Genomic DNA, 24,259 nt, shown 5'->3' on the forward strand with positions numbered 1-24,259 from the left:
ATGTATTAAACCAATCCAGGGAGAGATGCAGCACATTTGCTGTTCACATTACAAAGCTGTTCACTCACTTCACCCCTTGTGGGATGGAGTAATAGTATAAAGGAAAAAAAAAGGTAGCGCCTGTGGAGGTTTGAGGCACAGTTTAATAATAATGATCTAAAAACCCCACATCATACACAACATGTGACACACAGTGCAATTCCTCACCAGCCACTGACATCCAGACAATTCCCAAGCAGCAGCAAATCCTCCAGCCAACTCTCCTCAGTTTTATGGTTCCCAATTTCACTACACAGTACAGGACACCCGTTGCCAGTTTGGGTCAGCTCTCAGGTTCTTGTCAACCTCAGAATCCTGTCCCGACCTCTGTGCTGGAGGAGATGGTGGTACAGACCCTCGTGGAAGGTACCAGCGCTGAAGCACATGTGAGGAGGTAATTTGAGACAGCCAGCACGGCTTCACAGAGGGCAGATCCTGCCTGACCACTCTGGTGGCCTTCTATGACAGCTTGACAGCATCAGTAGACAAAGGAAAGGCAAATGATATCATCAACCTGGACTTGTGCAAGGCTTTTATCATGATCACACAACACGTTCTTATCTTCAAATTGGAGACAGGAATGTGAAGGGTGGACTACTGTGTGTATAAATAATGGGTTGGATGGTCACAGCCAGAGGGCTGTGGTGGACAGCTCTATGTCCAGATTGAAGGCTGATGACAAGCGGCGTCCCCTGGGGTCCATCTTGGTACTGGTATTGTCCAACATCTTTATCAATGACTTAGTGGGATTGAGTGTGCCCTCAGCAAGTGTGTTGATGACACTAAGCTGTGTGGTGCAGTTAACACAATGGAAGGGTGGGCACCATCCAGATGGATCCAGACATGCTTGAAAGAGTGGGCCCACATGAACAGAACAAAATTAAACACAGCTAAGTACTGAACTTGTGTGACAGTAATCCCTGACATATGTACAGACTGGAAGCAGAACTCACTGAGAGCAGCCCTGCAGAGGAGGACTTTGGGGTCCCAGTGGAAAAAAGCTGTACATGAGCCAGCACTGTACTTTTGAGGCCCAGACGGTCAACTGTATCCTGGGCTGCATCAACAGAGGTGGCAGCAGGGAGAGGAAAGGGACTGTCCCCCACTACTATGCCTTCGTGAGGCCCCATCTGCAGCACTGCATCCAAGCCTAGGGCCACAGCATAGAAAGACTGTGGAGCTGTTGGAGTGGGTCCAGAGGAGAGCCACAGCGCAATCAGAGGGCTGGAGCACCTGACTTATAAAAAAAGGTTGAGAAAAATTGGGCTTGTTTAGAAAGAAGGCTCCAGGGTTGTCTCACTGCAACCTTCCATTACTTGAAGGGAGCTTATAAAAGCAGGAGGATTGATTTTTACATGGACTAGTAGTAATAGGATAAAGGGAATGGCTTTAAACTCAAATAGGGAAAATCTAGATTACATGTTAGAAAAAAATTCTTCACCCAGAAGGTGGTGAGGCCCTGGCACAGGTTGCCCTGAGAATTGGTGGATGCCCCATCCCTGGAGGTGTTCACTGTCAGGTAGGATGGGGCCCTGAGCAGCCTGATCTGCAGGGTGGAAACCCAGTCCATGGCAGGCTGGCATGTAGCTGAGAGGAAGCCTTTGGACCTTCCAAAATTGAGAGAATCCTGCTAACTGTGCAAGCAAAGCTCTAAGTTGAGAGAGGTATGAGGGATGTTGATATTCTACCTGATACTGTGGGCAGGAAGTGTTGGGAAGCAATCTCTCAGCTGTACTCCAGGAAGGCTATACACTGGTAGAGGTATGAGTAGTGGCAAGCCACAGTTGCCCAATTAACGCTGGTGTCTGACTGCTCCCATTACTGAAAAGCTGAAAAGGTACAGCGTTTGCCCTTCCCCACTGGGGACTCAGAACAACTGGCACAATCCCAAAGCTACAGCAGAATCACAAGACTTGCAAAAGAACAAAAATTGCAGCCAGAGAAAGGAAAAGCCAGAGTACATATTGTGTTGGGAGCAGCACTGGTGACAGCCCAGGGACACATTTGGTTAGATAAATAAGTGATGAAATGGTTGCATCCTTGCAGGAATAAGTGAAAGGCCTACAGAGCCTATTAACTGCTAAATGTAATACCAGTTAGTAACTTCATGTGGCACTGTCAGACGCATTAAATCAGGAATAAGTTTTGCAGTATAAATTAGAAGAAAATGAACAAGAGATAGATCTTGACTTAGTCTCAGAAAACAAGCCAGAATTTTAGAGTCTGGGTAAATTAGCTGATAAACAGAAGCTAGGTCTGGAACCTCTATACCAATTACAGAGTTAGAAAAGTCACATGATATTTTATCCTGAGAATCCTAATGAGAATACTGATCAAAAGAGAGACCACTGATGAATGCTATGATGGAGGGGCCCAACAGGTAGCTGGTTACATGAACAGCACTGTACTAGGTGAGCTTTAAGTGCCTTCCAAAACAAGCCATTCTATAATTCATGATCTGTGTTGGCAGGGTAGCCTGGGAAGCTGAAAAGAAGAAAATTAAGTCTATCCCAATCAAAACCAGAACAGTTGCTTTTTCACCAATTGTCAATTGTTGTCCTTTGACCACTGTTCAATCCATTGCACAATCTGATCCACATTTCTCTCTAGGTCTTCAGGAGTGTTGCTGGGTAACTGGTGTACAATTTCCTTGCTGTATGACAACATGGCTTCCTCATAAAGAGTCTGAAAAATTTCACACTGAATATTGTCTTGTAGCTTTTTCCCTTTGTAGCCCCTAAAAAAAAATGACAACACTAAGAGAGAGCCAGCCTCGCATATACAAAACTATAAAACACTTCATACAAACTCAGTATCTTATTGCTTAGAAAATAATTCTGATGAACAGTACAAAATAGTAATTTATTCAATTACTCTCCTCACATACCTGCTTTCGAGCCTGTCATATAGAAATGAGTTGTCTGTACGAAGTACAAATACTATATGAAACCAGTGTTCAGGGAAGAAGTCACAGCCATGGTAATCAACAATAACTCCACCCTCACTCATTTTGTCTTCTAGTTCATCAATTACCTACCAAAAAAGAAGGAAAAAAAAAAGAGAGATAGAATGAGATATACATGGAATCACAGACAATTGAAACAAATACAAAGATATTACTTTCTGAAGCTGAACTTACCCTGTCTTCATCCAAAATTGGGCATTCATACTCCTCGTCGAAACCATCATACAATTCTTCTGTAACAAAAATGATTTGTGCACATTTGTAAGATTACAGGTGCTATTAAAAACATCTATAGTTATGTTTACTTTAGCTAGATGACAGCAAAAAAATAGCATGGAGCATTTCATTTACTAATTTATTTTTATTAATTAACGCAATGCAAGTTATTGTTATTGAAGGGTCTCTTTCAACAAATCCCACCCCAAATATTTCAATTAAGGTAACTCTACAACATTTTGGTTTGCTCTGCAACACAGAATCACAGAATTATCAAGGTTGGAAAAGACCTAGAAGATCATCCAGTCCAACCTTTACCAATACTTCCTGGCTAAATCATATACCTCAACACAACATCCAAACGTTTCTTGAACACTCCCATGGTCGGTGACTCCACCACCTCCCTGGGCAGTGCATTGCAATGCCTGACTACCCTTTCCAAGAAGTAATACTTCCTAATGTTCAGCCTGAATCTCCCCTGCCGCAGCTTAAAACCATTCCCTCTAATTCTATCATCGATTACACGAAGGAAGAGGCCAACACAAACACTGCATGAAGGGAATGACACAATCACAGGATCCCAGCACATCCGAGGTAACGCAGCCCACCTTCTTTTGCCAGGTCACCCACACTGATGTATGTCAGCCCAGTCCTGGATGCAAGCTCTTTGCCGAGGGTGCTTTTGCCAACACCAGGGGTACCTAAAGACAAACACGCACATAGAGTCAAGCAGACAGCCATTCAGCCAATCTTATAGCAGGAGGAGAGTCACGGAGGACGCTTTCCTCAGCTAACACCAGTGAATATGTACAACAAATGGGGTAAAAAGGTGCATGAGAAGGAAAAGCAGACAGCCAGCAGGCCCGGCGCTGACACCGGCCCGTCTCCCTGCCGCCACGCGGTCCGGACGGGCTCAGGCTGTGGATGAACACCCATCCCGTCCCATCCCGTCCCATCCCGTCCCATCCTATTCCATCCCGCCCCATCCCGTCCCATCCCGGTCACACACCGGTCAGCAAGATGTTAGGCCGCCGCATGCTGCCGTCTCCCAGGAGACACGTGCGGGGTCCTGCGCTACCTCCGTCTCACGGCGATGACGCCACAAACAGGCGTCTCAGTGCGCAGGCAGGGCGCGGGCAGCTAAAGGCAGGCGGCGGGAAGGCCGTGTGCTGCCGGAAGTGGACCGGTTCGGTACCGGTTCGGTCCCGTCGGGTAGGCCCGGGATGTCCGGGAGCGCGGCGGGGCGGCAGCTGTCGCCGGCGGAGGTAGGGCATGGGGCAGGCCTGGCCTCAGCGTGTGGGAACGGTACTAGGCGTGCTCTATGATACGAATCTCAGGCTGTATCAGTTTGAACGGTGCTGTAGTAATAGCAATTCCTTGTGTTTTAACAGGCAAAAGGTTGGTTGGCAGGTTCGTTTGATGATTTCTTCGGCAGTGAAGGTATTTCTTCCGGCGTTGTTCCTGAAAACTCACTCCAAGGCAACTCTGGGAGAAATCAGAGGAAAAAGGACCTGTCTGCGGCGCCGGGGTGCGGCACAAACAGAGTTCTGTCAAGAAAAAGAGCAAAGGCGTCTTCAGTAGATCGGCCTTGTAGCAAGTCCAGGCAGAACTGGAGCCAGTCTCAAGATGAGCCGTGGGTAGATAAATACAAACCCGAAACTCAGGTATGACGGATTTTAACTGCAACTTCAGTACTGTTGTTACATATAATACTCTCGTTTGTTATTTCCATGCTGCGAGGGATGGAATATTGGTTGTTTGAGGAAACAAGCTCATGTGGCTGTCCTTAATTTACTTCTAAAACATAGCGTATGTAGCTGGAACATACACATATGCAGCTGTTATTTCAGTCAGCCTGTATTCTGTTCTTGAATTCCATCATTAAAGTTGTAGGAACTGTAATGCATACATATAAACACATTCCATACATTTTTTATCTTGTTTTAGAATGACCTTGCTGTGCAAAAGAAGAAAATTGAAGAAGTTGAAACCTGGTTAAGAATGCATATATTTCAGAGACAGCCAAAGCAGGTAATTTCACTGAAGTTAGCAGGTAGAAATATAAATTTGTCTAAATAAATTTGATAGAATTCTGCTATAATTTAAAACAAACAAGAAAGCAAACAAAACACAAAGCCAACCGTTTGCTTTTTATGAGGTAGTCTTATTGCGTTATAGGAAATATCTTAAGATAATAGAGTTAGCACTAGAGCCCTACGCTCATAAAAGTAGAGATGGATTCTGTTTTTGCTCAGCATTATTTTCTGGCATCCAGTTAATTCATACCATCAGTTTGTTGTGTTGCAGATGCAACAGCCTTGCAGATTTCTGATCTAGCTCTTTCTGAGTACTGAATAGGTAATTAAAAACTCAAACTATTTACCTCTTTTTATTTGTGAAAGAGAACTGTTACTGTACAGAAGATAGAAGCACTCAAATAGTATTCATCATCAGTCAACATTTAGTCTTTATTCCTAATGTTTGGGATTGTTTTCTTTCTCTGTCAGGGTGGCTCTGTTTTGCTGTTAACTGGTCCTGCTGGCTGTGGAAAGACAGCAACTATACAAATATTAGCAAAAGATCTTGGTGTTCAAGTGCAAGAATGGACCAATCCAATATCTTTAGACTTCACAAAGGAAGATGTAAGAAATATATCTGGCCATGGTAAGTATTTTATTTTTGCAGCTTTTTTTTTTTTTTTTTTTTTTTTTTGTACATGACAAAGACAAAAGAATAAAAAATAAATATAGACTACAAAGTCAGATTGATGTCTCTATAAGCCGCCTTCTTGGAGTTCAGTAACAGTCTTCTGTTTTCATCTGAGAAGGGATTTAGTTTTCACAGTGCTTATTCCAAAATAGTTTGCAATTCATACAGAGAGCAGCATAATGTTTTGGACACCATTTGTTAACTAGTTAAATAAAGGTGTATCTTTGAGTTCTCCACCGAATTCTTCCCTTTAAAATTCTTTTGTTAGAAATATGTTTACCAAGGCCATTCTGTGATTCTACAAAAAGGCTTTGCTGTTGGTTTTCAGTGTCTGTTATCTGAAAGTGGCATGGGTGGGTATTAGTTCTTGTGGGTATTTGTATTCTACTTGGGGTAACACAGAATACAAATTTTTAATTAGTTTTCTTTTTCAGACTCAAATTCTCATGCGTTTCCAAGTCAGGCCCAGACAGCTCTTTTTCAGGATTTTCTGTTAAGAGCAAATAAGTATAACAAACTTCAGATGCTTGGGGAGTCCTCACAAAATGATAAAAAGCTTATTCTTATTGAAGTAAGTGAAATCTTTTATAGTAGTCTTGACATGCTAACTAGCTGCTGCTGGTGGATTGATGTTGGCAAAAGTTTGCCTACCTTATTGTACATGAGTTCTTTATTACTTTCCTGGCCTCCACAGCTGGCTATATAATATACTTTAGCTGTATAGTATAATTGCCATGCAGAAACTGCACACTAATTCATTTACAAAAATAGGTAATAGATCCTCAGAAAGTGACTGGAGCAATATTGAGAAAATAATACTGTATTTTGCTTTCTAGCAATACATGTGCCTTTGTATATACATACATAAAAATTATACATGTCAGCTGAGGATGCATGAGAGTATAGTAGTGCATAGGAATTAATAAAATCATAAGGCATTTGAAATTTACCCTTCATGTAAGCCATAACAGGAGATCCAGGAGAAGGCTTTATCTTCACAAATTCAGGATTATATCTCACTGCTACATCCTTTTTTGAGCTTCTCATTGTTTTCTGACACAAAGTCAGATTAGAAATAAAATGCTTCTCCTGGGTAATTGATTTTCCATAATAAAAGGAAGAAGTATGCTTCACCGCTCCCCATTCTACCCCCAACTCTTGCTTCAGCTGCAGTTGAAGCCTAGCTAACTAGCAACAAAAGACACACAGTAATGTAGCATGCCTTAAGTCAGTCTGTGGGAGAGAATATTTACACCTGAATGTAATGACAGCAGTTAATTTGTTTTGAATAGGACATGCCAAACCAATTCTATCGAGACCCTAGCAGTCTACATGAAATTCTCAGGTTAGTTATAATTAAGTTTTTAATGGTTAGCCTTAGCCACTTTGCACTGTATTGGAGCTTGAATCCTGTTACACATATTTATTTTTCACTTTAGGAGATTTGTGCGTACAAGTAGATGTCCCCTTATATTTATAATATCAGATAACTTCAGTGGAGACAGCAACCAGAGGTTACTATTCCCCAAAGAAGTTCTAGAGGAGTTGTGTATATCAGTTATTAGGTAAGGTCTTTTGTCTCATTAAAAATTCTCTAAAACAAATGAGAATTCAGAAACTAATTTATTTATTTAATGGAATTTAACAGTTTCAAGCCTGTTGCACCAACGAACATGATGAAAGTTCTCAATCGAATAGTTGCAGCAGAAGCTAACATGGTAAGTTTTTAAAACTGTCTGCACAGTACTGGGACCAGAAGATTTCTGGCTTTTCTGTTTGAAATTTGTTACTCCTACTTGTTCTTAAGATGAGTTCCCCTTGAACTTTTGTCTAAAGTTGCTTCTGAAAATTCTGCCTTTTACAGAAACCGTATGTATAAAACAAACAATAGGAATAGGAACCATTTTTATGGTATTCGTTTAGACCTGAAGAGGTCATTAACCCAAGTCATGTACTCTCAAGACATTAGATTACGATCTAGTCTAATACCAACTGACAGTTACAAAATAAATCTGTGTGTTGTTTCTCCAGTCTTGAGATCTAAAATATGCTAAGTTATTCAGCTGGAGAACCTGCCTGGCCTGAACATATTCTGAGTTGTAATGTAGTCTGTTTGTGGTCTGTGTCAGGGATGGGTACCTATGGTAAAAGTAATACCCAAATATGCCTTTTCCTGCTTAATTATTCTGAATGTTGCTTTCCTGTGTAGAACAGAGAGAATTATGCTCCTGATAGAGCTTCCCTGGAGTTGCTTTGCAAAGGTTGTTCAGGTGATATAAGAAGTGCAATAAACAGTCTCCAGTTTTTTTCCATGAAAGGTTAGTATTTATGATTTTGGTGAAAGTGAGTGACGTTTTGACTGCTTTGACAGTGAAGAAAAACTGCTGACTGCTGAAGCTCGTGTATTTGCTGTGTGTTTGCTGATGTAACGTAATGCAATGCTCTCTTTTCCTCTTGATATCTTCGGTATCAGTATGTTTCTGGTGATGAAAGCTTTTATGGTGCAACCTCAGTTTGAAAGTGGTAGTTTCCCTGCTTGGTTCTCTTCATTCTTAGCTCTACTCAGGTAGCATTTCTGAAATAGCCCACTGTATTTTTGTGTGTGATTTCTGAAGTGATTGCTAGTAAGCTGAAAAGCTGTGAGGTAGCATAATCTACTCTAAAATTTCTGGATTTGATAATTGCAGTAAATGTAATGGGGATATTATCTACATAAGGCACCTGCCTTACTTGTACTTCATTTATAAAGGAGAAATTGGTAACTTAGGAGGCATACAGAGCTATGTAAGAGTAAGTAAGCAAGAATGCCAGCTTCTCTTCTAGAATGACACCTTAGATTTGGCTTATGGGTCAAAGTGGAATGAAATATTCAAATAAAATTCACGATACAGGAAGTTTTATTAATTTATTTTACTCCAGGTGCTTTATTCTGTCTGTGTTGTGCTTTTATTGGTAGACTGCTCACTGGAGAAAGACTTCTGGTCAAGGAAGAAACGGAGTTCCACACTAAAGGGTGAAACAGCAGCAGCAGTGTGTAATATAAGGAAGAAAAGTAAATCCGATATTTCAGAAGACCAGGCAATACAAGCTATTGGTGGCAAGGATGCTTCCATCTTTCTCTTTCATGCTCTAGGAAAAATAATCTACTGCAAAAGTAAGAAAAGTTACTTGTTCTGTCTTTGTTAACGAGTAAACCATGTCAGCTATTAATAGCTAACCTTCCCTTAAATAAGGATAGGGTGATTTCTAATTAATGTGTTTTGTGTCTCGTAACAGTATTAAACAGCAATAAATGTTTTATCTGTGTGGTTATGTTCTGTTCTCATCTGTTTTCTTTGAGGTTACAAAACAGCCCTTGCAGCCCTTTAGTTGCTGTCTTTCCTATTTGAGTTTGATTCCTTTTGCTTTCTTTCTCCTTCTTACTTCAAATCCTTGGTGCCTTTCTGAGCTGAAAGGTTCTTTTGACTTCTCCTTTTAGTACCGTCTCCCTTTCCACTTCTCTGAGACACACTTTTCTCTTTTACTGCTTTTCATACACACATCTCTGTAAACATACTTCCTCTCTGGTCTGCATGTACAGTTACTGTCCTTTTTTGTGTGTTTTCTTTATTAGCATTTGAAAAATATCAGTCGTAAGAATTTGATTTTTATGCTGTAATACTGTCTGTCCCAAACTAAATCGAAATTCATAATGCAATTTTTACTCTAGCTTTTTAGTAGTATGCATTAATGTAACTCTCTTCCTGGTACCTGGTATAATTACTATGGATTATACAATTCCTTTTAGGAGAACCGCTGTCAGAATCTGAATTCCCTCAGCTGCCTTCTCACTTATTAGAACACCATCGAGACACATTGCTTATCCATCCCGAGGTACATCTTCAACTTTTATTTGGAAACAAACAAACAAAAAAAAGCAAACAAACCTGAGTGATTGATGCATATCCTTAAGCACGGTGACTTTCTCATTAATCTTAATATACATATACTCCATCTATCTTAGTTAAGAATAACTATTCTGGAAGGGACTTCTGGAGGCTAACTTCAAAGACTGACTGGATTCCCAGTCCTGTTGAGTTTTGAGTATCTTCAATAAGTCAGAGAGAACCTCAGACTTGTCACAGGAGGTGGACTTTTTCTTGTTGTACACTGCCTATCACCTATCATCCTTTTTCTGTGCATGATTGTGAGGAGTTTTGAGTTCACTTTTCTGCTGTCACCTGTTGCAGGGTTGAAAACAGCTTCCAGTCCCTCTCATCCTTTAGGAATAAACAAGCCTTCTTTTTCTGTATGAGTGGTATGGGAGCTTAATGACTATTTAGTTCCTATACCCTGCCATGAGCAGGGTCTCTTACTAGACCAGGTTGCCTAAAGGTCCTTCCAACCTGAGATCTTCCAGGGGACAACTTCATGGCTCTCCTTTGGATCTGCTGCAACAGGTCTTTCGTCTTCAGCTGGGGATCTCAGAGCTCAATGCATGACTATAGATGAGGCCTTGTGAGGGCAGAGTATGGGGGAGGAAATCATCTCCTTCTGCTGTCGACTCGTTTGTTGTTACAGCCCAGTGTACAGTTTGCCTTTTGGGCTGCAGACACATGCTTCTGGGTCATGTCCAGCTTTTCATTCATTGGTACTCCATATCGCTTCTCTGCAGGGCTGCTTTGCTCCCAGTCCACCATCTCCTAGCATGTACTCATGTTTGCACCAGCCCAGGTGCTGGACTTTGCACTTGGCCTTGCTGAACTTAATGGGGTCTGTGGGCCCATCTCTCAAGCCTGTCAGGGTCCCAGTGTATGGGGTCCCAGTGTATGGCATCCTTTCCCTTTTTGAGGCACATGTGCCAGTTCCCTAACCATCAGAATGTATCACAATTTTATAGGATGCTTTTCCTTTCATACTGCGTAAAATCTGAATGTTTTTCTTGTCCCCTATAGGATATTGTGGAAAAATCACACATGTCTGGAAGCATGTTTAATTTGTACCTTCACCAGAACTATGTAGAATTTTTTACTGACATAGATGACATTGTGAGAGCCAGTGAGTACCTGAGCGCTGCTGATGTCCTTTGTGGTAACTGGAGTGTAAGTGCCATTTTACACATTATATATTTTTTCTTATACATTTTTTGTTCAACAGTGTTTTGTTACAGTCAGTCATTGTATGTTGTATACACTACAGTGTGTATGTTTATATGTGTGTATATATATATATATATATATATATACACACCATAGTGTGGTATTAAAAACACTTTATAAACAACGTAAAGTATTCTACAAAGCGTTTTTGGGTAGAACAGAAGTGCTTAAAATGTGTAGGAGGTTGTGTGTTTTTCCCTGAAGAACTTCAGCTAGCCTTCTGTTTTGCCCTGACTAGAGATTCTGCACTAAGCTAAATACATACAGGGCATGTTGCATCACTGCAGGTACAGCTTTGCTCTGGTTCAAATGAGTTGCACTATACACAGACCTTGAATTCATCTAATGCCCATTTTTTTTCTTAGTCACGGCTTGTGATGGAAGAATACAGTACATCTGTGTCTACTCGAGGTGTGATACATTCAAATAAATCCAGAGCCTTTGCCCACTGCCAAGGAGGGATGGGGTTCCGGCCTTTACATAAACCCCAATGGTTCTTTATCAATAGCAAGGTAAATGCTTGTTGTTCTGAGGAAGTTGTTACTTCTCTTTGTCACTTTAATAGTATATATGAAGTGTGCATGCAGACCTAAACTTGTCAAATATGATATTCTGACATAAGCTACTTTTAAAGAACCTTTGTATGAGGAGGTCCATTTGTATTGTTTATTCCTTTAAAGGAAAAGTAAAATTGAATCTTCTGATAGTGTTCTCTAAATTGGCATACTTCTGGCACAGTTTTAATCCTGAGTTACATGGTTAGTGCTGAAATAATGTAAGATATTTCTGAAGATAAGAGTAACTTGAACAGTTTAAACTGCTTTAAACTCTTCTGTAACAAATTGCTGCTGTTGCATTTTGTGTTTTTTTTTTTCAGAAGTAGTTTGTTTGTGAGCTCTTGGCCTTTTTTTGCATTTGAATGCATACCTGCCCTGCTGTGTCCACCTATGAATAGGATAAAAACTTGCAGAAACCTTTAACGTCTGGTGAAAGATAAAAGTGAAGACATGTACCATTGTTTTTTAAACTGTATATCTGAACTCAACTGTTTCTGTCTTTTCTGGATTAATTCTTCAGAACCCTGTGCATAGTCATCCAGAAGACCAGGAAGTCATCCTGTTGCTTTGTATCATGCTGAATATATATGTCAGTTCTGGTTTAGCAGTGGTTTTTACTTGTGGTTGTTTATTTATCCTATTTTCCTGAACTCTTACAGTATCAAGAAAACTGTGCTGCTGCAAAATCTCTCTTTTCAAGCTTCTGTTTATCACCAGAGTGTCTTCAGACAGAGCTACTGCCTTACCTTGCAAAGTTAGCAAATCCTATGAGAAATGAAGGTAAGATCAACGTAACTCTTGGTTTTAGGTACTTTTTTCCCCAGATGATAGAATCACAGAGTCACAAGGTTGGAGAGGACCAAGATCATCCAGTCCAACCATCCTCCCATTACCATTCCCACCACAAGCCAGTAACTCATATCTTATAGCTCTTCATTGTGATGCCTCTTGCACAGTGCCAGGGACGGTGACTCCTCCAACACCCTGGGAAGCCATTCCAGTGCCTCACCAATCTCTGAGACAAAAAGTTCCTTATGTTTAATCTAAACCTCCTCTGGTACAACTTGAGGCCATTTCCTTGGGTCCTGTTTGTTGCCTGGCAGAATAAACCAAGCCCCCTCCTCATCACAACCTCCCTTCAGGAGGTCTCCCCTGAGCCTCCTCCAGACTAAGCAATCCCAGCTCCCTCAGCTGTTCCTCATCAGACTTGTGCTCCAGACTCCCCACTAGTTTTGTTGCCCCTCTCTGGACATGTTCCGGGACCTCAATGCCTTTCTTGTAGTGAGGAGCCCAGATATTAAAGCATATTGAAAAATGTCAGCACTACCAGGCTATTTAACTTGGAAACTTGCCAATCTCACTCTTATCTCCCTTTTTTTCATAGTGTACTCGGTTACTCAGTGTAGGGAAAGAAAAAAAAAAGTAGTTATTTTAGTCTTAAGAGTTCTTTTGAGAGCCTGTTAATTAGGAGACTTAAGAAGCCTTTTGAAAATGGAGAAGACTATCTGTATTTTCCTTGCTTACTGATTGATCCCTTTCAAATAACATTGTCTTAAAAAGGCTCTAAGGAGCCTCTCCTAGGAGAAGTAAACAAGATCAAAGTTCACAGTGCTTTGTTTTCTAACATAACATTATCCACAAGAAGACAATTCATGACGAAGAATTTTTTTTTATACATTCAGAATTTACTTTTCAGACAGCTGGGTCACTGTGACAAAGGCTTCTAATAACAGCCTTTGTCTTATCTAAGGCTGTGGCATCTAGATGAATTCATTTCGTAGGCTGTGTATTAATAACTAATTTAATTAATAACTAATAAAGAACAATTTCCCAGCTGATCGGTGTTTTTCTATGTTATTGTGTAGGGAATCTGTAAACATGTTATGGCAGTTATTTGAGCTATTTTGATGGCCAGATTACTGCAGATTTTTACAAGAACATACTTAAATGAACTTATGAACTGCTTATTTTCCAGTGTGTTCAATTTTATGCATGTAATGATGTACTTAATGCAATACGGGTTATTCTTTGTTCTCAGCTCAGATTGCTTTTATCCAAGATGTTGGGAGGCTGCCACTGAAAAGACATTTTGGGAGGTAAGCTTGGCTTTTACTTTCATTAAGGGAATAAAATGCTCTCTTTCTTTTCCTCAACGTATATTGAGGAAGAATAATTTCATACAGAAAAACCTCCTGCAGTGTGTATCTGTGGTGTGATGTTTTCCTCCGTTTGCAGCACAGCTTTCTTATTTTGGAAGTTAAAACTGTTTCCACTTCAAGTCTGTTTATAATTAAATTGTTATTAGCAACATATTAAATGCCCAGGGAGGTGGTGGAGTCTCCTTCTCTGGAGATATTCAAGACCCGCCTGGACGCCTACCTGTGTGACGTGGTGTAGGGAACCTGCTTTGGCAGGGGGGTTGGACTCAATGATCTCTAGAGGTCCCTTCCAACCCCTACAATTCTGTGATTCTGTGTGATTCTGTGAAATACAATCTTTCTTCTAGTTCTTGTTTAGTTTTTAATTTTTACTGTATCAAATGTTAGTACTGTGCACTGAACATTCCTGTGTTTGTCCAACATGTGATCTGAGCTAAATACTTTCTCATTTTTCAGTCAAAAAGATTTAAGAAAGAACAAAAATGCATTAGTACAACAAATGCAGTGTGCTTTGCCCATTGTTTATCCTGACATAAAACAGTACTGGAATTTTTGAGAAAATACTGTGTCTTTCTGTTTTCTGAGAGGTCCAGGATTAATAAACTTTATTTAAGTTTATTAATACTGTGAAAGGCAAGAACAGTTTTAATGCAGCATTAATACAGAGATGCTACGAAAATTGAAGTCCAACTACTAAAGGGAAGATAAAATGTAAAAAGAATTTCTCTTCACTTCTTGTCCTAAGATGCCTGTTTGGAGTTCAGTTGCTGCCTGTTGTGAGGGGCATGTTGTGGTCTGCTGACAGTCACTCCACTGTCAGCAGTTCATGTGCTTTAGGAAAGGAGCAAATCCACTGGCACCATAAAGAGCACCCACTGTTGCCTGAAGTTTCTAGAGACTAACAGAACACAAACATATTCTGGCATTTTGGTGTTGCCATATTTGTGGTGTGAGACTCTATGCTGCTTTGCTTTACCTGAGAGAATTTGTGTCTTCTGTAGTGTCTTCTGCAGCTTATACATAGTGTTGAGTTCTGGGCATAAATGTCTGTACTTGGAAGTTGAGCACACAGGCATAAAACATGACAATGAAGGTGAGGGATCTCAATTAAAAAAAAAGCAATAAATGTGTGTGGCTTGAATTAACTAAGGCTGATAGGGATGTTACTGCCAGAAAATGTGAAAGCTGTTCAGCATTAGTGAGCAGGTAGGGCTTGAATGGCATGCAAGAGGTGTAGGAAAGCAGGAAGGGCGGTGGTTGATTTTGCTGGGTGGTTTGGTTTTGTTTCATGGTGAGTTACCTTTGTAATGGTTATTTCGCAGGTTAAAGCTTGAAACACTTACTGATAAAGATCCTGGAGTTCCAGACTTACTTGCTGGTTATGAGGAGGACTCCATTGACATGCGTGCTGCAGATGTGGCTGTACAGATGGAGGAGAATAGAACAAATGAGAATGATTGCGATGGATTGCCCCTTTCATCCAGCCAGCGCAGTGGAAGTGAACTACCTTGCAGTCAGCCTCAGCCTGTTGCTGCTCAAGTAGCTATGGAGGAAGATGAATTAAACATAGAGGAATATGACAGCGACTAAGACCAGCAAAACATCAACCACTGACTTAGCTGATAGAATGTTATGCACCAAAGGCCTTTCCTAAAATGCGTATGGTTTGCTGAACAGATTAAGGTGGGCTGGGAGGTCCAGTCTAAACGTACTGTGTCAGAATCAAGACACTTTTCTTCAGCTTTCTCATAGCTTTGCAGGATCAGACCTGATCAGAATACTGAATCACAGGCCATTCCCTGCTTGTCCTGAGCCATAAAAGTATACTGAGACAGAGAGAGAACAACAAATGATCAATTCAAATAGGTTGAGACGTTAGCCAATTAGTGCCATTCTTAAGTTATTTTCTTTTCTTAATTTACTTTGGAGTTGTACAATGTGCTCCTATTTACACATCTGTTAAGCTATTAATCAGCAGTTGAAGACTTTTCTAAATTGCATGTCTTGGAAAAGCTGCTGTTTGGAAGTTTGAGGAGTTTAAGGGGATATGTAAAAACTTTGATATCTTGTATTGATGATGTAAATAAAACTACTGTATGAGCACTGCTCTGTAATCTGCTAAAGATATTTTAATGTGTTTATAAGTAGAGCATATGTTGTACAACAGTTTATTTTGGATTTGTTCTTGAAATTTTTTGATAATTTATTGCGGTGAAAATACAACAGTTAAGCAAAGTCCTTGTCCTGTTTTTATTTGATAGGGAGTTAATGGTGTAATGTAGTTTTCTTCATAGGGGGAGTTTAGTATTGAAATACGATAAGATGTGCTATACTCATTTTCACTTTGTAAGCAAAGTTCTGAGCTGCTTTGTGTTTTTTGAGCTTTCATCATCGTAGTACAAAATAACAATAATAACAGGAAAGTTCTTTAACATCAACCACTGTTACTATATCACACCAGCCTTTGGGAAACTGCTGTGGCTCATACTTGGGCTCTTCAGGCACCCCCTGTAAGTGTAGTTGTGATTCAGGTTACATGCAGTGCGTATATGCATCACCTGCATGCAAGGCAGTCAGAGAAGGAGCACTGAGCATGCACAGAGGGACATTAGCACACATCTATGAGACCCTGAAAAACAATAAGTATGCCATGGCACTGTGTATGCATGTCTTAACTGTTCAGATGTAGAACCTGAACTCTGAGATGGCCTTTTTTCATTCATCAGCACTCTCTTCCCTTTAGGTGCATGACAACAGCGCAAAGGCCTGGTTTTGCAGCTGATGTTTCTCACCTACTGTGCTGAATTCCACCAGCATAGCAGGTTTATACACAGGCCAAGGAGTTACGAGATTTCCTGCTGCTCACCTCCTGCCAAGCTGGCAAAACATAGGGATATGCTTTCAGGGCAGTGTATAAGGACAAAGCTAAAATACAGTGTGGCAAAATCCACATATTCAGCATTGCTGGGAGTCCATAGGAGCAAAAGTACTTCAATTCCCTTCCACAAAGAAGAGAATCTCGAACCAGATGTTTGAAACACTCTCGGGAGAAACTGATAGATCAAGTAAAACAACTTCAATGCTCCCTGCTATGATTTGCTTCCCCAAAGAATCACTTGAAAGGAAGAAGAGACTAAAGAGAATATTGTAGGCACCCCTTGCTCTCCCCCCTTAACAACAGAGGTGTCCTAGGTATACCTGGTGTTCTCTGGTCAGTAGAAGAATCTGACCAAACGCGGGCAACTCAGCTGCTCCTCACACCTCTTCCCCTTCAGACCCTTCTCCATCCTCATAGCCCTCCTTTGGATGCAGTCTCATAGTTTTATGTCCTTCTTACATTGTGGCACTTCAAATTACACAGAGTACTGGGTGTGTCACGCCTGCTTTCTGCACCCATTTTGCAGAATGTCCATAGGCTTCTTCACAGCTTGACTCCACAGTTTTAGCAGTTATTCCAACACAGACTGGAGTATAATAATATAGAGATGCACATATGCAGTGTTTTCTCTGTATTTTCTGCAGTGTTTATTTTTCAGTTATTCATGCAATAACCCTGCTACCACTCATTGCAAGACAATTACTTCCTGTGGTCTGAACTTGCCCGACGAGAGACAGAGACTTCTCTGCCATTTTGTTTTGTTCTATCACAAGAACCATGCTCCTGAGTTACACCTGTGGGATATAATTAACAGCAAGGTGTTAATTAATAGCAGAGGTGTTGCAGTAAACTGATTGTCCCCATGCTCTACTCTGGACCTGCTCTAACAGCTCCGCATCTCCTGTGCTGAGGGGCCCAGACCTGAATGCATTACTGCTGGTGGGGCTTCACATGGGCAGAGCAGAGGGGGACAGTCCCCTCCCTCTCCCTGCTGCCACCCCTCTGTTAATGCAGTCCAGGATACTGTTGACCTTCTGGGCTGCAAGAACAGACTGCTGCCTCATAAAGAGCTTTTTTTGTCCATCAGAACCCCCAAGTCCTTCTCTGCAAGGCTGCTCTCAAGGAGTTCTTCTCCCAGTCTGTGCACGTATGTGGGGTTGTGCTGATCCATGTGCAATAGCTTGCACCTAGCTTTGCTTAAGCTCAGTGAAGTAGGGATCTCTTCATATATATCTCTTCATGACCCTTCAGGCAGGCAGCACCCTCCTGGGTCTGCAAGGATCTACCACCTCACCTGCACAATAACAGAAGACATCCCGGTGTTCAGACAGAGCCTGATATACTTCAGGTACTACTGCCTCTTGTCCTATCACTGGACACCAATGGAAAGAGCACCAAACTCTTCCCACCATTCCTTCAGGTTCTTATATGTATTGATGAGATCCCTCCTGAACCTTCTCTCCAGGCTGAACAGTTACAGCTCTCAGCCTTACTTCATAGAAGAACAGTCTGGTTACAGCCCTGAGGCCCTGGGACTGGTCTGTCTTGCCTTACTGCTACACTGCAGAGCAGTACGAGTACATCAGGTCCCCAGCAGAGGGCAGACCCTCTACTCCTTACTTGTATGGACTTCTCAGTAGCCTCCAGGTGGAGTCCAGCCAAGCAAGGCACCACGTGGCACATCCGCACAGAGACATCCCTGTCCACATGCCCTTTTTGGTGACTGTCCCTGATGTGCAGAAATCAGACTATAGTCCCAGAGAAAAAGAGCAGGTATGTTTATTTCAGCGGTGTGCATAAACTGGGTGCAAGGGGGATTACTCCTCCTAACTTGCACCATGTAGGGCAAAAGTTTGGTGTAGGCAGATTTAGGCAGAACTAATACAGAATCAATGATTTTCCTGGAATTCATATACTTTATATTATATTTCCAAGAACTTTGCAGATGGTCCCTCCTCCTTGTGCATGCATGATGGGGTCTCCTTCTTGTGGATGAAGGCCCATTGTCTCCCTTGCAAAGGCTCATAGTCTTCCTTGCTGTAAACTTCAACCCTGTGGGAGAGGTAGCTCCTGAACCAGTTCTAAGGGGCCTTGTGCTATAAGCCCCTATATGCCTTGTGCTGCTCAGCCTGTTGCTTCAGAGGGTCTTGCCTCATCAGCTGGGACCACTGTGGGACTGGGCAATGGGTGGTAGCATCTCCTGGTGTGCACAGTCCCCTGCTGCTGCCCTAATACAGTTCCTGGTATTCTGTATTCTGTAATTCAAAGGAGGTATTCTAGTCTAATGGACTAGAAGATGAGGAATCAAGTGTCTGGTGCATATTTCATTTCCTACTACGTATTCCTAGCCATGCCATTCCAATTTCTTTGCTTACTAGTGAATAATTTACACAAATGTGGATATTTCTTGTCAATTTCTATATTAAATTGTATCCATGAAGTAAAAGCATGGTTCTCCTGGAGTTGATAACAAGAAAGGAGGACAGTGAGTAGCTTCACCAGCATAAGAGAATCCACTCATGGTGCAAATTTCATATTAAACACTCTTATTCTTGTATGACAGACAAGCTGAGAAGAGCTAATGCCTACCAGGTCTGCCCTGATTGCCTGTTTCTCTCGTCTGCTCAGAACTTCTGATTTGCCACAGAAATTATGTTCTTCCACCACCTTTTAGATCAGAAGAGTCTTTTGATTCTTAATCCCTTTGCATCAAAATTCACATTCAGCTGGATGAGAGGTCTACCTGTGTGAGAATGGAGAAGAAGGTTGGGCTGTTGTGAGTCTTGTGATGAGCATGCATGGGACAGAGGACTTGCTGCAGCTGGTCTCTGCTGGCAGCTCCCCCACCCAGTAGCCAGCTATCTGTTTCCGTATATTCTTCCACTTGCTTGTTTGGGTCTTTGCTTGTGTTATAAAGGTGCAGAGGCAAGGGAACTGTTCCAGCTGGAGGTCTGGCCAACTGTGGTTCAGAGCCCTGAGGCACAGCAACAGTACCTTTGTTCAATGGTAATGCAGCATGAGCAAGAAAACCAAACTGTGGGGCAAACAGATGGAGGATGTGCAAAATTGAGTGTTTAAACAAAGTTCAAAAAGGAGGCTGTAGTCAGTGAGGACTGGGTGTTGACTGAATGAGCCAAGGGCAGGGCTGTGGTTTTCATTGAACTGGCAGGTGTGAAACCACACGGACACTGTTTTGGGCCTGGCCCTGGGCAGACAGGCAGTGTGCATGGTGTGGGACATAAGTGGGCAGTGAGACCCCAACAGGTCTCCTGAGCAGCTAGGCAAGAGGAGCATCCCTCACTGAAGGTTTTGATGTCATTTTCTTAGAGCCACCAAGGCTTCTACTTCTGCCAGGGTCAGAGGAAGTTGTTCATGCTAAATACTGTGCAGCATCTTTAAAAGCTGCTGTGGCTGAGTGACTTCAAGGCCACAGTCCACTAAACTGGCAGCCATAGTCAGTTTTTTGCTTCTGCTCTTGGCACATCTCATACACAGCATCAGTTATTGAATTTGCTTTTGTTTTTTCTTTCTTTTTCTTTTTTTTCTAGTTCTCCAGATATTGGTGCATTGTTGTCCTGGAGGATGCTCAAAGAGCAAGATGTTTTTCTCACTTCAGCCATGTGACACCATGAATATGCATTGGTGCACTCAAGCATTTTCTGTTCTATGAGATCACTAATCTGGTCACAGTGTACGCACTGATTACATGCTGCTATATGGGAGAGCAGTCTACTCTCTTCCCCTCTTGCTGCAGGTCAAGCTGCTTATTAAATGAGAGAACATGGTAAGGATTTATCTTGCCCTTGGGAGATGCAATTTGTTGGGTTTTTTTTCTTTTTTAATCTTCTGTTTTTTAAAAACAATTGAAATATTTATAAATGTATTTAAATGCAGAAGGTGGCTGTACAGTGCATGGAAATGTACACACAGATTAATTGGACTGGCATGATATCCTGAACTCAGCATGTCTGATTTATGATGTATAAAGCTGGTGATAAGGCAAAAAAACCTCTGAAGATGTGAATAGTATGCAATATTGTGTTTCTTGAGGGGAAGCCCAAGACTAATAGTTTTGTCAAATTCACAGAAATCTTTATGGTCCACTATTTAGTTATATAGTCTCATCAGCATATGCTTTAGTACTTCTAAAAACTGTTACAAACTCCTGAGGATTTTGTTTTGCTTAATGTCATAGCAAGCATAATGTACATCTAAGTTATTTACTGCATCTGTATGAAATGGTGTTTTTTATTTTAGACATATATTTGTGTAGGTGTTTGCTTTAATCATAGCAATTTTATATTTCAACCACAGCATCTATTGTATCATTTCATTTACAATCATTTACAGTGAATATGGACTGAAGCTTTGAGCGATACATAAGGCAGACAGGTAGACAGGGAAAGCACTCTACTGTTGTGTATTTCCTGACAATTTTTTGTCTGGATAGAAAACCTGAAAATATGTTTGGCAGGCTACATGAAAAAGACTGCATAAAGCACTATTGCTATACCCTAGAATATGTTATTATTTGAAGGTTCTTAAATTCTAATCTGACACTTTATCATGATTTCGGCCTTTTAAAATGAAAATGCAGAATAGAACCAGCAGATGTCATTCTAGCAGCAGCAAAACAAGAAGAATAAAAGCTGCCACTTGCCAAATATTTGTCAGAGGGAAGAACCATGGTCAAGATGATACTTGTTCTAGTCCCTGGACTGAGTGTTTATTAGGAACCATATCAATGCACGTCAGAATTTAGGAGCACGCAGAGGGTTTGGGAAGCTTTAACACTGAGAGACAAAATATTTGATTATTTTTCTTAGAAATAAGCAATGAGATAGGAAGAGATTACTTTGGGGAATATATATATATATATATTGTACTAACTTACTCTTTTACTAATACTTCTCTTCAGAGAAATTTAAGTGAAAATTAGAATACCCAGTAATATATTTTAGCTCTTGTACTTTGAACAGCATGCCTAAGTCTACAAGACCCTAGCCTGGTTATGAGGTATGTAAAGCAGTGCTGCAATAGTCAGGTGTACTGTGCTCCCTAGAGCTGCTCTGTCTACCGAACCTTATTTTTAGACTTAGGTCATTCCACTTTCGGCATCCATTATATGAAAATTCCATGTCTGTTAAGTGACTGCTTCATGGTTCAGCATTCCATGGAATGCTGTAAAAAGATCATCTTCCTAAAATGTGAATTTTGAAGTAGAATATAATGTTTAAGAAAATAGAGTGTAAACCATATAGTCAGAAATTAACAAGGGGAAACACTAGACTTTAAATATCTTTAGCCTGAGGAGAGAGGAAATGAAGCTACATTTGCTGTAATGCATTAAGTGAGTTAAAAGGGACAGACGGAAAATAGTGTATATGAAAGGATTAACACATACAGTATTGATTTTCACAACGTGCACACTTACTAACCACATGAGAGCCACATGAACTGAGGGCAATGAAACCAGTTTATGAGAAATGTATAAGCACGAAAGGCAGAATTCAAGTGAGGTTTGAACCAGCCTGGATCCTACCCTTAATTTCAGAAAAAAAAAAAGTTCAGTTTTTAACGCTAGCCAATGCACTGGCCAAATGTGTTTAATACTGAGGGCTAAACAGAGGTGGAGGGATAAACTTCTAGGAGGGAGTTTTTTCATGTGGCTATCTCTAGGAGCATTTAGTACTTGTTGGATCAAAAGGAATTAATATTACAATTTACCTAGGTAAGAATGATACAGGTTAATGATAAGTATCAAGGTTTTAGAAGAGCTTCCAACAGTAAACATTGAGGTGGCTTTAAGTGTGGATTTCAACTCTCAGTTTTAGTTGATTCTGATAGAGAATTCAGTTCAGGCTGCTCATCTTCACCCAGGGTCAGGGCAGTTCCAGATGTGTGTGCAGTCTGGGAGAAGAATTCCTTGAAAGCAGCTCTGCAGAGGTTCCGATGGACAAAAATCTGGATATGAGCCAAGAGTGTGCTCTTGCAGGCTGGAAGGCCCACAGCATCCTGAGCTCATAAAAGAGGAGTGGTCAGTAGCGTGAGGGAGGGGATTGTTCAACAGTGCCTTACTGTGCCCTTGTGAGGCTCCAGCTGGAATACCATATCCAAGCCTGGAGCACCCAGTAACAGGAGAGATGTGGAGTGTCTGGAGAAGATCCAGAGGAGGGCCACAATGACAATCAGAGAACTGAAGCACCTCACTTATGCAGAAAGGTTGAGCGATTTAGGTTAGTTTTAGCTTGCAGAAGGGAAGACTCCAGGGAAACCTTGTGGCCTTCCTTTAAAGGGAACGTACAAGTGGAAGGAGGTAATTTCAGATAGCCTTGCAGGATGAGAAAGACTACAAAATGCATTTTTAGCATACTGAAAATGAAGGTTTCCCTTGGTATGGGAAGTGTTAAACACAGAGGGTGGTGTCAGCACACGGAGAGTCAAGGGTTTCCCAATAATGGTAGTAAGACTTCTTCATTGACAGCAGCTAACACATATATCCTACACCACCATAACAAGCAAAGATACTGTGGACCTGTCCAGATATTTACTTCCATGTGATCATTTGGTAAGGTCATCTTAAAGGCACTTTCTCAATCTCTCCCTTGATCTTAAGTGTTCTTATACCCTTGAGGACCTCCAAACAAATTGTGCTTTGTTTTCCTTCATACATGCATTGCGTATACTGCATTCTCCAGGGTGAGTACTGCATTACCATCATGTGCCATGGTTTATCTCTGTTTCTTTTCCTTTTCCTACTTTATATTCTGTATGAGATCTCTGCACAATTTACTGATTCTTTTAAAGTGACAGAAACCTCCAGATTTTAGTGACTGTTTTCTTAATACATGGCAATGTAAAGAATGCAGCCTTCCAAGAGATTACACTACCAATCTTTCAAGAAATGAATGTATGATCATAATAGGAGAGAAAAATGTACATAGCTCTCTGGTAAAGGCAGAAGATAATTATAGTGAACGTTTGAGTGATGATGATAATTGAAACCCTGTGGTATGAAATAAGACTTCTGAAAATATGGCTTGTGCCAATTACCATGCATAACATGTTTTGGTTTGGTTGGTTGGTTTTGTTTTGTTTGTTTGTATGTTTGTTTTAACTTATCTGTTGTCTTGCAGTTTCTGGCAACCTATGAAGTTGTTAAGATGAAGAGTCACAAGTCACCTGTTTGCAGTCCTTATTAGATATGGCTCTTTAAGCTTCTTGCACAGTAAATTAATGGATTTACTGGATAGGACTGCACTGCAGCTTCATTTTCTTTTAATTCTCCTCCTTCTTTTCTAAAACATGTATCCGACAGAAACCTTTATGCTCACAACTTTTTGTTGTTGTTGTTGTTGAGTCCAATGTCCTGCAAAACAAGGTTAAAAAGAATTCTGATGCAGGTATATGAGGTTCATTGTAAAAGTATAAGACTGGCTGTTTTTAAACAATTAGAAAATGCCTTAAAGTCATAATAGGTTTTACAGCATAAATGCTGAAACCAGCAAAGGAGTCCCTCCAATAATTTTCTTCTGTCTGCTGTTGCTTCTTCATTTTCCTGTTTATTTTCTTAAGCTTGACATATAAACTTGATGCAT

General features: G+C 41.0%; 2 protein-coding genes across 8 annotated transcripts; one reads left to right on the plus strand and one right to left on the minus strand.

Annotated features, from left to right (window-relative positions):
* Positions 1-125: 125 nt before the first annotated feature.
* AK6 (adenylate kinase 6) lies at positions 126-4,307 on the minus strand. The gene is made up of 5 exons (XM_015849791.3): positions 4,230-4,307; positions 3,829-3,921; positions 3,179-3,237; positions 2,927-3,072; positions 126-2,776 (listed from the first exon to the last, which is right to left on the minus strand). The coding sequence occupies exons 1-5, from the start codon at positions 4,255-4,257 to the stop codon at positions 2,587-2,589; spliced, it is 516 nt and encodes a 171-aa protein (XP_015705277.1). The 5' UTR covers positions 4,258-4,307; the 3' UTR covers positions 126-2,586.
* A 14-nt stretch (positions 4,308-4,321) lies between these two features.
* On the plus strand, positions 4,322-16,018 carry RAD17 (RAD17 checkpoint clamp loader component). 7 transcript variants are annotated; one of them, XM_015849788.3, is made up of 16 exons: positions 4,322-4,485; positions 4,612-4,884; positions 5,168-5,251; positions 5,728-5,884; positions 6,351-6,500; positions 7,222-7,274; positions 7,369-7,494; positions 7,578-7,647; positions 8,139-8,247; positions 8,886-9,083; positions 9,717-9,802; positions 10,864-11,010; positions 11,433-11,579; positions 12,284-12,404; positions 13,663-13,720; positions 15,106-16,018. In XM_015849788.3, the coding sequence occupies exons 4-16, from the start codon at positions 5,882-5,884 to the stop codon at positions 15,371-15,373; spliced, it is 1,536 nt and encodes a 511-aa protein (XP_015705274.2). In that variant the 5' UTR covers positions 4,322-4,485; positions 4,612-4,884; positions 5,168-5,251; positions 5,728-5,881; the 3' UTR covers positions 15,374-16,018. The 7 variants fall into 7 exon arrangements, with proteins under 7 accessions (XP_015705274.2, XP_015705272.2, XP_085385813.1 ...); XM_015849786.3 differs by having other exon boundaries at positions 6,364-6,500; XM_085529687.1 differs by lacking the exon at positions 7,222-7,274 and having other exon boundaries at positions 6,364-6,500.
* Positions 16,019-24,259: the final 8,241 nt, after the last annotated feature.

The sequence above is a fragment of the Coturnix japonica genome, chromosome Z (genome assembly GCF_054131305.1).
Source record: "Coturnix japonica strain WE chromosome Z, WE-NBRP24, whole genome shotgun sequence".
Taxonomy (NCBI): domain Eukaryota; kingdom Metazoa; phylum Chordata; class Aves; order Galliformes; family Phasianidae; genus Coturnix; species Coturnix japonica.

Excerpts from the sequence above, each read along its gene's own strand:
- AK6 (XM_015849791.3), bottom strand. The coding sequence starts at position 4,257 with ATGCGGCGGCCTAACATCTTGCTGACCG. Across the intron at positions 3,073-3,178 it reads CAATTTTGGATGAAGACAGG|GTAATTGATGAACTAGAAGA; the intron begins GTAAGTTCAGCT and ends CTTTTTTGGTAG. Across the intron at positions 2,777-2,926 it reads TATGACAGGCTCGAAAGCAG|GGGCTACAAAGGGAAAAAGC; the intron begins GTATGTGAGGAG and ends ATTTTTTTTTAG.
- RAD17 (XM_015849786.3), top strand. The coding sequence starts at position 4,444 with ATGTCCGGGAGCGCGGCGGGGCGGCAGCTGTCGCCGGCGGAG. Across the intron at positions 8,248-8,885 it reads CCAGTTTTTTTCCATGAAAG|ACTGCTCACTGGAGAAAGAC; the intron begins GTTAGTATTTAT and ends TTTTATTGGTAG. Across the intron at positions 13,721-15,105 it reads CTGAAAAGACATTTTGGGAG|GTTAAAGCTTGAAACACTTA; the intron begins GTAAGCTTGGCT and ends GTTATTTCGCAG.